At 40.7% G+C, this 12,246-nt stretch overlaps 2 protein-coding genes across 5 annotated transcripts in view; one reads left to right on the top strand and one right to left on the bottom strand.

Annotated features, from left to right (window-relative positions):
* Window positions 1-10,837, bottom strand: part of MASTL (microtubule associated serine/threonine kinase like) — a 45,628-nt gene extending 34,791 nt beyond the window's left edge. For 2 of the 4 annotated variants that reach the window (XM_059661034.1, XM_059661017.1), the window contains exons 1-2: window positions 9,780-10,059; window positions 3,699-3,836 (exon numbers count right to left, since the gene is read on the bottom strand). In XM_059661034.1, the coding sequence (XP_059517017.1) occupies window positions 3,699-3,836; window positions 9,780-9,965 (324 nt within the window). In that variant the 5' untranslated portion in view covers window positions 9,966-10,059. Of the gene's footprint in view, window positions 1-3,698; window positions 3,837-9,779; window positions 10,060-10,636 lie in introns of those variants that run through there. The other 2 variants (XM_059661026.1, XM_059661007.1) reach the window with 2 other exon arrangements.
* A 56-nt stretch (window positions 10,838-10,893) lies between these two features.
* YME1L1 (YME1 like 1 ATPase) overlaps window positions 10,894-12,246 on the top strand; it is a 58,340-nt gene continuing 56,987 nt past the window's right edge. The window contains exon 1 of the mRNA XM_059661047.1: window positions 10,894-11,075. Coding sequence (XP_059517030.1) covers window positions 11,043-11,075 — 33 coding nt within the window. The 5' untranslated portion in view covers window positions 10,894-11,042. The remainder of the gene's footprint in view (window positions 11,076-12,246) is intronic.

The following is a 12,246-nucleotide window of genomic DNA, read 5'->3' as shown; positions in this document are numbered from 1 at the left end:
TCCTAATCCCCCATAAAATTGCCTTCTGACTACTCTTAATTATATACATTTATATTATTCCTTAATTATTTCCTGTGTGTTACACTAGTCTCCCTTCTTCATTGTAAATTCCTTAGGAATCTTATTTGCAACTTTTGTACATTTGTACAAAAAGTTTCGTTGATTCAGTCAATATTCTGGTGAGCAAGGTAACCATATAGTTTCTAAAATAGTTTGCCAAATTCACTTTTTCCCTCTCCGCATATATGATTATAAAATAAATAATATTTATGCGAACCTTTAAGATAATTATGTTTCAAAATAACAATTATTAATGTTATTAACACACATAAAAGCAGGTAATTTTGTTCAGGTAAAAGAGTTTAATTGAAAAAACTATATGGCAGCATTAGCAAATATTAATGTATAATTTTAAATCTTTGCTAAATAATCAAGAATAAGTTGAAGATATCATGAACCATCACTACTAAATTCTTCATAATGTATCTGCTAACAAGCATGTTCTCAGCCCAGCTGGCCTGGCTCAGTGGTTGAGCATCGACCTATGAACCAGGAGGTCACAGTTTGATTCCTGGTAAGGGCACATGCCTGGGTTGCAGGCTACATCCCAGTGTAGGACGTGTAGGAGGCAGCCTATCAATGAGTCTCTCATCATTGATGTTTCTATCTCTTTCTCCCTCTCTCTCTTCCTCTCTGAAATCAATAAAAATATATATTTTTTAAAAAGGATGTTCTCACTTAACTATGGCATAATATAATTCTGAGAACTTAACACTAATATAATGCTATTATCTAACATATTGTCCATATTCACATTTCTCTGATTTCAATATTGTCCCTGAGAGCATTTCTCCCCATCCCTCATGCCTAAGCCAGAATCATGAATGGGATTTAGTTGTCATGTCTTTTTTAGTATTCTTTAATCTGAAACAGTTATTAGCTTTTTAGGGGGGATAGTGGGAAGCAGTCTTTTATGACACGTGATTATTTTTTCATGATTCAATTCAAGTTATGCATTTTGGGCAGGAATACTACATTAGCAATGTTGAGTCCTTTTCCGTGACTCCCACCAGGTGAGACACTCAACTAACATCAGTGTGTTCTTTTACTGGTGATGATATCTTTGATCACTTAAAGTTGTGACTTCCAGATTGCTTCACTGAAGAAGTACTTTTCCCCCTTTGCAATTAATAATTAATCTGGGGGAGATACTTTGAAGCTACATAAATAACCTGTTTCTCAACAAACTTTCATTCAGTGATTTTAGCATTATGCTACTACAGATCATTTCATTATTGCTGTGTGTGGTTGCAAAGTTCTATTATTTCTTTTATACATACTAGTTATTATTCCAAAATTTTCTATAGTTTTAAGCTATAAAATACTGCCTACTTAAGAACTTCATAAAACAAGGTCATTTCTTTCCTCCTTAGGTTAGTAGTTTCCCTGGTACATAGAAGCTAATCAATATTTATTGATGAAATCAATCATTAAAAACATTTATTAAGCACAGAATCTGTGCCATATGCCCTACTAGTACTGGAAATATATTCTCATCAACAGTGATTACCAATCCTTTTCATCTTTGTTAATCTAAGAAAGAAAAGATAGACCAGTTTAAATGTTTACTTTATTTTCAGGGAGATGTAGTATCTTTACATATTATTTTTGGTGTTTTATATTTCTTCTATGAACTACTTCTATTCTTTGCCCACTTTCTACTGGGGTACTTATCCTTTTTTATTGCTTTGTAAAATCTCTTTATTAAAAAATATTTCTTATTGATTTCAGAGTGGAAGGGAGAGGGAGAGAGAGATAGAAACATCAATGATGAGAGAGAATCATTGATCGGCTGACTCCTGCAGGCCCCCCACTGGGGATAGAGCCTGCAACCTGGGCATATGCTCTGACTGGGAATTGAACCATGAACTCCTGGTTCATAGGTTGATGCTCAACCACTGAGGTATACCGGCTTGGCAAATCTCTTTACATAGTAGTAAAATTAGCCTGTTTTTCTTCTGGACAATAACTATTTTATCCAAACATGTCATTTGACCATGTATATGGTATTTTGTGTCACATGTTTTTAAAATTTAAGCAAGTTTTATGTTGTACTTAGTAAATCTTGTGCCATTCTATGATTACAAAAATACTGATATAAATTTTCTTCTAGAACTTTTATGGATTCCCGCTTTTCAGTAGAAATCTTTGATATAAAAGGGGAACATATGCACCTAGATCTACATCATACCCTCACAGAGTATTATTATTTCAAGTGACATCAAAACTCAGAACTTGAAAGTATAACAAAAGGACAAAAAGAACTTCAAAGAAATCCAAAATCAAATCCAATTGTTTTATTACTGTTAGCAAAACAATATTGGTATTGTTATTCTCAAAATATTTTAGATATACATCTATTGTATGTTAAAGCAAGTAATTATGTTAATGTTACTAGGATCTCAGATTCTCAGGGTAAAAAAATACAAAAATTTTCTCCCAAACATTTTATAATTTATATATTTTTCAAGATGTTAAGTAAAAATTCTATAACCTTCCATTGAACTGAAAATAACAGTATAAATTCATGTTATAATTTTTTCTTTCTATAAAGATGTATTTCCTAGTCCGTCCACTGAAAAGGCCTAAAAGGAATGATAGCCTAGTGGCAATGAAATTTAATAATCACTATCACCTAGATTGTGGTCTCAGACAGTATAAAAAGATAATTAACCAAAGGGGTCCCCATTCACCTAAGATGGGACAATTGAAACATGACTAAAGTGGATAAACCTATGTGTTATAAATCTATACAGTTCCATGAATTTATAAAGATACTTGCCGAAACCGGTTTGGCTCAGTGGATAGAGCGTCGGCCTGCAGACTGAGGGGTCCTGGGTTCGATTCCGGTCAAGGGCATGTACCTGGGTTGCGGGCACATCCCCAGTGGGAGATGTGCAGGAGGCAGCTGATCGATGTTTCTAACTCTCTATCTCTCTCCCTTCCTCTCTGTAAAAAATCAATAAAATATATTAAAAAAAAAAAAGATACTTAACAAAAACTAAAAGGAAAACTATAAACATCTGGAAGTAGCTCTTCTGAAAATTGGTGATGAAAGGAAAAGAATCAAGTACTTATTCTGCTTCCCTCATAAAAGCTGTATTTCAGAGTAATAATTTGGATGACAAGGGAAAGTTCTTTATAGAAAAATTCTAGCTAATCAGAACTAAAACAATAATAGAAATGTAAAAATCATCATCTTCAAGCTTTAATAAGATAATATATCCAGGCAATGAATTCAAGGATGACAAAAACCATTATATGAAAGGCTAATCAAGTTCATTACATTAATCTTTTGATTTTTTTTGCATATGTTTAAATGTTTCCATAATAAATGTTTTCATCTTTTTGTTCCTGTTCCTAGCACAGCACCTGGCATGTAGTACTGAGAGATGCTCTTTGTCATGCTGATGAGTCAGCATGAAAGGGTTGTTCCACAATCAGAGACATTTTTTCAGTAAATAACTTGATAGAGAACCCAATTGTTGGAGATGGGAGAAGTTAGAGAATTGATGTTTCACTGTAAGTGCAAGAGCTGGAATTTAAACTGAGGTACTCTGAGCTCGAAGACTTCAGTCTTAAGTCACTGGGCTCAGTGATTGCTGATTGAAGACAAAAAAGTAAAGTTGTTTACTCACCAAGTAGACATTGCTTGCTGACTGCAGTGAATAGTACAGGTGGACAATGAAAGGGCTTTTGCTTAGGGCCAGTGCATCCCTCTCAGCTTGTACCTGATCAGTCATATTTTTGTTGATCATGTCTGCTTTTTTGACAACCTATAGTAGACAACATGACAACAGACATTCATTTTTAATTACAAATTATTCTCAGGGTTGAATTTACCACCAAGAAACAACCAGAGGGAGAAAATGCCTAGATGTCATTTGGACCTTGGATTGCCACCAGGAAACTGCCAGAAAAACAGCTAATGTGGAAAAAAAACAAAAGCAGAATTTTTCCAACAGAGAATTGCTAATGTTGATATCTAGTGTCAAAAGTATCACATCCCTTTTAAGAAGGAAAAAGAGTAAGCAAATGGTCTTTGACTGACTTGCCTCAGACCATATCCTGGAACCCTGGGGCGGAGAAGGTGCCACTTTCATTCCTGTTTCTTGGAAGTGTTGACGGACACATAGTGATAGAGAATGACAAGCAGGAAGAGCGACATGCCCAGCATGTTGGCGAACAAGTAATCACCCTGACCTGCTATGCTGGGCTCCGACAGGGTCTGTGCACTAGCTCAAGGTAGGAGGTCTGCTCTTCTTATAACAAAATCCAAAGGTAGTTGGGCAAACAGTAAAACCATTTCCCCTAAGAAAAGGAACAAGACAGGGATGCCCACTCTCACCACTCCTGTTCGACATAGTACTAGAAGTATTAGCCATTGCAATTAGACAAGAAGAAGAAATAAAAGGCATCCAAATTGGAAAAGAAGTAAAACTGTCCTTATTCACAGATGACATGATACTGTACATAAAAAACCCTAAAGACTCCATCAAAAAATTATTAGACTTAATAAATGAATTTGGCAATGTAGCAGGATACAAAATTAACGCCAAAAAATCTATGGCATTTCTATACACCAATAGTGAACTTACAGAAAGAGAGACTAAAAAAGCAATCCCATTTACCATCACACCAAAAAAATTAAGCTACCTAGGAATAAACTTAACTAAGGAGGTAAAAGACCTCTACTCAGAAAACTACAGGACATTGAAAAAAGAGATAGAGGAAGAAATAAACAGATGGAAGAACATACCATATTCATGGACTGGTAGAATCAACATCATTAAAATGTCCATACTGCTCAAAGCAATCTATAAATTCAACGCACTCCCCATTAAAATACCAACGGCATATTTCACAGACTAGAGCGAACTCTCCAAAAATTCATGTGGAATAAAAAAAGACCCCGAAGAGCTGCAGCGATCCTGAGAAAGAAGAACAAAGTAGGTGGGATCTCAATACCAGATATCAAGCTGTATTACAAAGCCACTATTCTCAAAACTGCCCGGTACTGGCACAAGAACAGACATATTTTTCAGTGGAATAGAATAGAGAACCCAAAAATCGACCCGAACCAATATGCTCAATTAATATTTGTCAAAGGAGGAAAGAACATACAATGGAGTCAAGACAGTCTCTTCAGTAAATGGTGCTGGGAAAATTGGACAGATACATGCAAAAAAAATGAAACTAGACCACCAACATACGCCATACACAAAAATAAACTCAAAATGGATAAAGGACTTAAATGTAAGACGGGAAACCATAAAAATACTAGAGGAATCCAAAGGCAACAAAATCTCAGACATATGCCGAAGCAATTTCTTTACAGATACAGTTCATAGGGGATTGGAAACTAAAGAAAAAACAAACAAATGGGACTACATCAAAATAAAAAGCTTCTGCACAGCAAAAGAAACCATAAACAAAACAAGAAAGTCCACTGCATGGGAGAACATATTTGCCAATGTTATCACCGATAAGGGTTTAATCTCCAACATTTATAGGGAACTCATACAACTTAACAAAAGGAAGATAAACAATCCAATCAAAATTGGGCAAAGGACCTAAATAGACACTTTTCAAAAGAAGACATTCAGAAAGCCAAGAGAATATGAAAACATGCTCAAATTCACTAATGATCCGAGAGATGCAAATCAAAATGACAATGAGGTACCATCTCACACCTGTCAGAATGGCTAACATCAACAAATCAACAAATGACAAGTGCTGGCGAGGATGCGGAGAAAAAGGAACACTCATGCACTGCTGGTGGGAATGTAGACTGGTGCAGCCACTATGGAAGACAGTATGGAGTTTCCTCAAAAAGTTAAAAATGGAACTCCCATTTGACCCAGTAATCCCACTTCTAGGAATATATCCCAGGAAACCAGAAACACCAATCAGAAAGGATATATGCACCCCTATGTTCATAGCAGCACAATTTACCATAGCTAAGATCTGGAAATAGCCCAAGTGCCCATCAGCAGATGAATGGATTAGAAATCTGTGGTACATCTACACAATGGAATACTATGCTGCTGTAAAAAAGAAGGAACTCTTACCATTTGCAACAGCATGGATGGGACTGGAGAACATTATGCTAAGTGAAATAAACCAGTCAATGAAAGAAAAATACCACATGATCTCACTTATCGTAGCTAATAATAGACAAACATGGTAATTGACCATACCTTTGCTACACCTCCCATTGGCTAATCAGTGTGATATGCAAATTAACCCCCAACAAAGATGGCAGCTAATTTGCATACTGCGGGCAGATCCCGCTCTGCCACCCCGTCTGGGGCTGGTGGCAGCGCAATCCCCAGCCGCCGACCGCCCCAGCCAGGGAACCGGGCCTGCTGTGTGCGGGGCGGGGTGGGTGGGGTGGGCAGCAGCGCAATCGCGAGCCACCGGCCTGCCCCAGAGCGGGATCTGGGCTTGCCGTGTGCAGAGTGGGCGGCAGTACTATCTGAGCAGCCACCCCACCCAGCGCGGGATCCAGGCCTGCCATTTGTGACCGGGGGAGACGGGGCAGACACTGCAGGATTGGGCATGCCATCTGACACCAGGGGAGCGGGCCTAAGCCAGCAGGTGGTTATCTCCCGAGGGATCCCAGACTATGAGAGGGCACAGATTGGGCTGAGGGATCCCCCACCCCTGCCAGTGCACAAATTTTTGTGCACCCTGCTTCTAGTTTATGGATAATTAAGACCATTATAAACTGATGAACAAAAATAGATACAGAGGCAGAGCAGCATCGAACAGACTGTCAAACTACAGTGGGAAGGCCGGGGAGGATGTGGAGGTGGGGTAAGAGATCAACTGAAGGACTTCTATGCATGCATATAAGCATAACCAATGGACACAAGACACTGGGGGGTAGAGGAGGCCAGGGGAAGGTCAAGGGAGGAAAAACAAAAAGGAGACATATGTAATACTCTTTGTAATACTTTAAGCAATAAAACAAAATTAAAAAAAAAAAAGGTAGTAATGTTCCTAATAGCTCCCAGATAACCAGGAACCTAGGCACAGAGAAAGAGTAACTTATTACAGGGTGTCCCCCGCACAAAAAATGTATACACACTTTAACAGCTAAGAGCTCAATTTTGAAAATGAAATGTATCTTCATAAACACTGCCTTTATAATTATTCAAATATGTGTGTATATTTTTTTGGGGGAGGCACACTGTATATATTTTTCACTTTCTGATTCTTTGATGGATGGAAATAAAATCAGAAAGAGAAAGAATGTAGGAAGTTTGCCTAGAAAATAAAATCTTAATACATGGTTAGAACTACTGAAACTTAGTCTCAAATGCTGCCTTACAAAAAAGACACACCAAATACTACTTTTTTCAAGTCTCAAGGTAACCAGTAGAGAGACAAAACTATAATCTACATTAAATGCAGAGCCCTAACTAAATAGTAACATTGAGATCAAGTTTCAGGACTATCGCAAGGAAAAGAAGATGAGGTATTTAATAAAATCATGAGTACACTGTCAATTCCAACCTTAGATCCTTACCATAAGAAAACTATGGACAACTGACAAAGCTAGTTTGTAACCTATCATTCCATCAGATTGGAAATTCCATGAATGCAGGTTTGTTTTGATCACCACTGTAGCCCAGATCTTACAAATGAAGAGATGCTCAATAAATACTGAAAAATGAATTTGTTTCATTGGTTTTCATTTCAACAATGGATAATGACTGTTTAGAAAGTACAGTAGAAGGAAAAGCAAAGCATCTTGGGAACATAGGAAGCAAGGAAGAGGTCATTTTAATGGGATGGATCTAAAAGGGCAGGGAAGGTATGAAGGGGAGGCTAAGATAAACCTTAATACATAAACAACATAGGTGGCGAAGAGCAGAGAAGGGTAGAAGAAGAGCACTTAAGGAGGGACCAGAATAAAGATAAGCTCAGAAGGAAGACAAAATGCAAAATTCAGGGACTAGTCAATTGTCTGGAGTGGCTAGAACACAGGATGTGTGGAAGATACAGGTGGAAGTTTAGAGTAGGAATGAAGCAGAAATGTTCTTTCTTTTCTTTCTTTCTTTTTTAAAATGAATGCTTTTCTAAGGAATGTGGACTTTAGCTTGTGTGCCACGGACTAAGGAATGGATGAAAAAAAAAAAGTTATTCCAGTTAGGGAGCTATTCTAGTAGACTAGTATGGAAATGAAGGCCTACTGAAACTCAAAAATATCATTTCAAGTGAACAGAAACCAAAGACCGTATATTGTATGATTCTACTTATATGCAATGTCTAGAAAAGACAAACCTATAAGATAGAAAGTAGGTTGTCGGTTACCTGGGAGGAGGGTAGAAGGGGGAGGCACTGCAGATGGGCCGCAGAGAGCTTTTTGAGGTGATAGAAATGTTCTAAAATTGCATTGTGGTGATGGTTACCCAATCTTTAATTTACTTAAAAGCCAAATTCTACTTTAAGAAGGAAGGAATAAAGAAAGAGAATGAATTAAAGGGGGAAGACAAAATGAAGGGCAGACTTGGGAATTGGAATGGAAGGGGTAATAAGAATGTTAGACAAAATTGACAAGACTTCTTGAGAAGATAGGATACACAGTTGAAATAGAGGAAAGTTAAATGACACAAGGTTATGACAGGGATAATGGTGGTGGTTGGTATTAAATGGAGAGGGAATACAGGAGGTTCAGACAGTTCAGGCAGTTAGTGGAGAGGAGTGGTCAAAGTTAGGCCAGTAGAACAGGGAGATGCCTGCTAGATATTCATATAGCAATGTCCAATAGAAAGTTGAAACTCCTGCTGGTCAGACAGCTCTCCCCTTCCCTTTATCATGGACACTGATTGCTGAAATGTGAGTCATCTGAAACTATGAGACTGGATAAGCAAGAATGAGCGGAACAACTTCAAACACATTTAAAGCTCTTGAATGCTTTTGGAATGCTACATACCGCTGCAAGGATAAAAGGCTGATTTAGGACATATTTCAGTTTAGTCTTTAAATAAAAATACATTCTAGACTTAAAATGGAAGGTTTGATGGTAAAAAAATGAGGTTGTTTAATGAGATCTTCTCGCTATATAGCAGGTCAGACATTAATCTATGTCGAACGGATAGAATTAAAACATAATTTGAAAAATAACTTTCACATTTAAAGTTTCAAACTTAATTCCTGTAAAGGCCAAATCAATATAAAGCAGTGGTTCTCAACCTTCCTAATGCTGGGACCCTTTAATACAGTTCCTCATGTTGTGGTGACCCCCAACCATAACATTATTTTCGTTGCTACCTCATAACTGTAATTTTGCTACTGTTATGAATTGTAAATATCTGATAGGCAGGATGTATTTTCATTGTTACAAGTTGAACATAATTAATGCATAGTGATTAATCACAAAAGCAATGTGTAATTAAATATGTGTTTTCCCATGGTCTTAGGCGACCCCTGTGAAAAGGTCCTTCGACCCCCAAAGGGGTCTCGACCCACAGGTTGAGAACCGCTGGTATAAGGGCTTCAGAAGTTCTGGTGTCTCCTAAGCAATCGCGGTGTGAAGAGAAGGGTGGGGCAGAGCTGAGACAACCAACTTGCCTGGGCTGATGTCACCCTGGTGAGAAGTCAGCCCGCCGCGGTCCGAGCAGGCGCCAGCAAACCGGGCCACCCAATCTAGTTGCTGCAGCGGCCCCGGGGCCTGCCTCATCCAGGGGGCAGAAATAAGGGCTTCTTACCTTGACTGCATACAACTTGCCGCCTTTCTGTCCCAGATACACCTTCCCAAAGGCGCCCCGGCTAATGGGCTTCACTATGGTGAACTCCTCGATGGAGGGAGGTCTTGGCACCGAGATCCTATCCACGCATTTCCCTGTGGCTGCGCCTCTTCCGCTCTCCTTCTCGCTCCCCGCGGAGGACTCCATTGCGGGCCAGCCCAGACTGAAGCCTGCAGCCGCCGCCAGAGCCCCGGTCCCTGCCGCCGCTCCCGCCAACTGGGTTCAAAGTAAGGCCCCGCCCACGCCGCCGCAGCCGTGACGTCACGACGCCGCCGCGCTCGCCTAGTCCAGCCCCGCGCAGCCCCATCTCAGTCATTTCCCCTTTGTAGACGCCGCAGGATCCAATGGGCGTGAGGGCGGGGACGCTGGGAATTTCTCCAACCAACCACACGTGACTCCAGGGCAGTGGCCACTGCCCAATTTATTTGTAACGAGAGGGGGTGGGGAGGCGGTGCTGCAAACACAAGAAGGGACTGCGGGTCCCTGAAGCGGAACCGCGGGGTTTGAAGAGTTAACTCTCGACCTTCAGAGGAGGCTGTTGGGATCCCGACTTCCTGCATTAAAAAAAAAACACTCCTTCGCGACCTTCCCCCGCTCCCCCCTGCTCCCCCCTGAAATGTAAACCGGTTGGGTTTGTTCTGGAAAATGGTGGCTAGTGAAATCGTAGACGTCGAGAAACTGGAAGAGCAGGAATCGGGTGGTATAATCTGACATTTTAACCGGATGTAACGTGCCTGATTGAAACAGATTAGGATCAAGAGTCAGAATTTTCTACTTATTGTGAAGACATAAAAAAAACTTGTAACAAAAGACCTTACAGCTCACTCTGTTCCAGTCGGGACACAATGCATTGCATAAGGAAGCTGCAGAAAGGTTTAACGGGGTGCATGCCGGTCCCTCAGAAACAGGAAAATACAGCCAAAGGAGCTTTCGCGGTTAGCCAATGTACTATTCCACATGATCATCAACTGCTTTCGGGGGCCAGCAGCACCCGCAGAGACGCCACTGGGAGGCCGAGGGCTGCCCTGCCCCGGAAGTACTGTTGCGTTAGAGCTTTGCTTCCGGGGCAGAAGATCGGTGCCGCAGCTGTAGGGAGGGGAGGCCATTTTCCGTTCTTTGGGAGAGTGCGGGTAAGGGGAGGGAGAAAAAGGGCTGCGCCCCTTCCTTGCGTGGACGGACGGGCAGTTTCAGCCGGCGGCTGAGGTCGCTGAGGGCCCGAAGGCGATGTTTTCCCTGTCGAGCACGGTGCAGCCCCAGGTGAGTCCCGGCCTCCAGCCCGTCCCCCAGCCCCCCTCCGCCCGCGTCTGTTTGCCATTTGCTTTTCTTGGAAGCAGTTTCTCCTACCTAAGGGATCGTTGGAGGGAAGCGATTAGACCAACATGAGTTCTGGGGGCGAGAATGGATCAGGGGCACCGCTCAGAGTCAAGGGCTGACGGTGAAGCAGGGCCGTGACATAAGCGTGATGGGGATCTTGGCTTGTCGAGTTGACTGCGTGGAATTTTTGTTGGGGAATCCATCAGCCATTGTTTAGTGCTGGACATTCGGGCATAGAGGTTGGGTGGGGGGACCTCCTTGCCATCGACGCCATAGGGGGAGGACAGGAGTCCTCCTTGCCATCGATGTGAAGGAAGCAAGTAAATAGTTGCTTCCCATTTTCCTGCCTCCGATCCCCTATTCTCTATCCCTTTAAATGGAATTGAACCGAAACGTGCTGTAATAATTTGGATGATCTGCCACGAAAGCTGTTTCTTTCTTTTTTATTGGACCAGAAATGTCAGATATTTTCAAGTTATTGACTGCCTGCAGTTGACGTTTTGATTGAGCTTCCTCCCCATCTTTTCTTAAAGCAAAAGATGGGGCAGAGAAAAATGATTCCAAGAGTTTTCAATTATCTCCTCGTAAGCACTAAACACTTGTCGCAAAGTTTTGTTCTGGGTTCATTTAAAAATCTCTTTTGATGGTAACATTTTCCCCTTGGCTTGTTGTTGGCCATGTATCTTCACATGTTTTTCACATGGTCTTTTCTCTGTGTCATATTGAAGGTTTTCTTTTTTTTTCCTTCAGAGTTCTTAAAGTTTTGCAAATGGGTTTTGAAAACATTCAGATGTTAAAGTATTTTTTTGAATGCTCTTTAGTTTCTTGGTTTAAACATAATTATGCCCTGTGTTGTGTCATCCAGTGAACTGAAAGGTTATGGTTTGGTTCCTGGTCAGGGCACATACCCGAGTTGCTGGTCGATCCCGCTTGGAGTGTGTACCACTACAATCACGTTTCTCTCTCACATGGTGTTTCTCTCTCTCTCTCTCTCTCTCTCTCTCTCTCTCTCTCTCCCTCCCTCCCTCCCTCCCTCCCTCCCTCCCTTCTCTCTCAAAAATCAATAAAAAATATTTAAAAGGACAGAAAAACATATAATTGTGTCACTCAAACA

Source organism: Myotis daubentonii, chromosome 1 (assembly GCF_963259705.1).
Source record: "Myotis daubentonii chromosome 1, mMyoDau2.1, whole genome shotgun sequence".
Lineage (NCBI taxonomy): Eukaryota > Metazoa > Chordata > Mammalia > Chiroptera > Vespertilionidae > Myotis > Myotis daubentonii.
The sequence above is the reverse complement of the archived record's forward strand: the minus strand, read 5'-3'. Positions and strand labels throughout refer to the sequence as shown.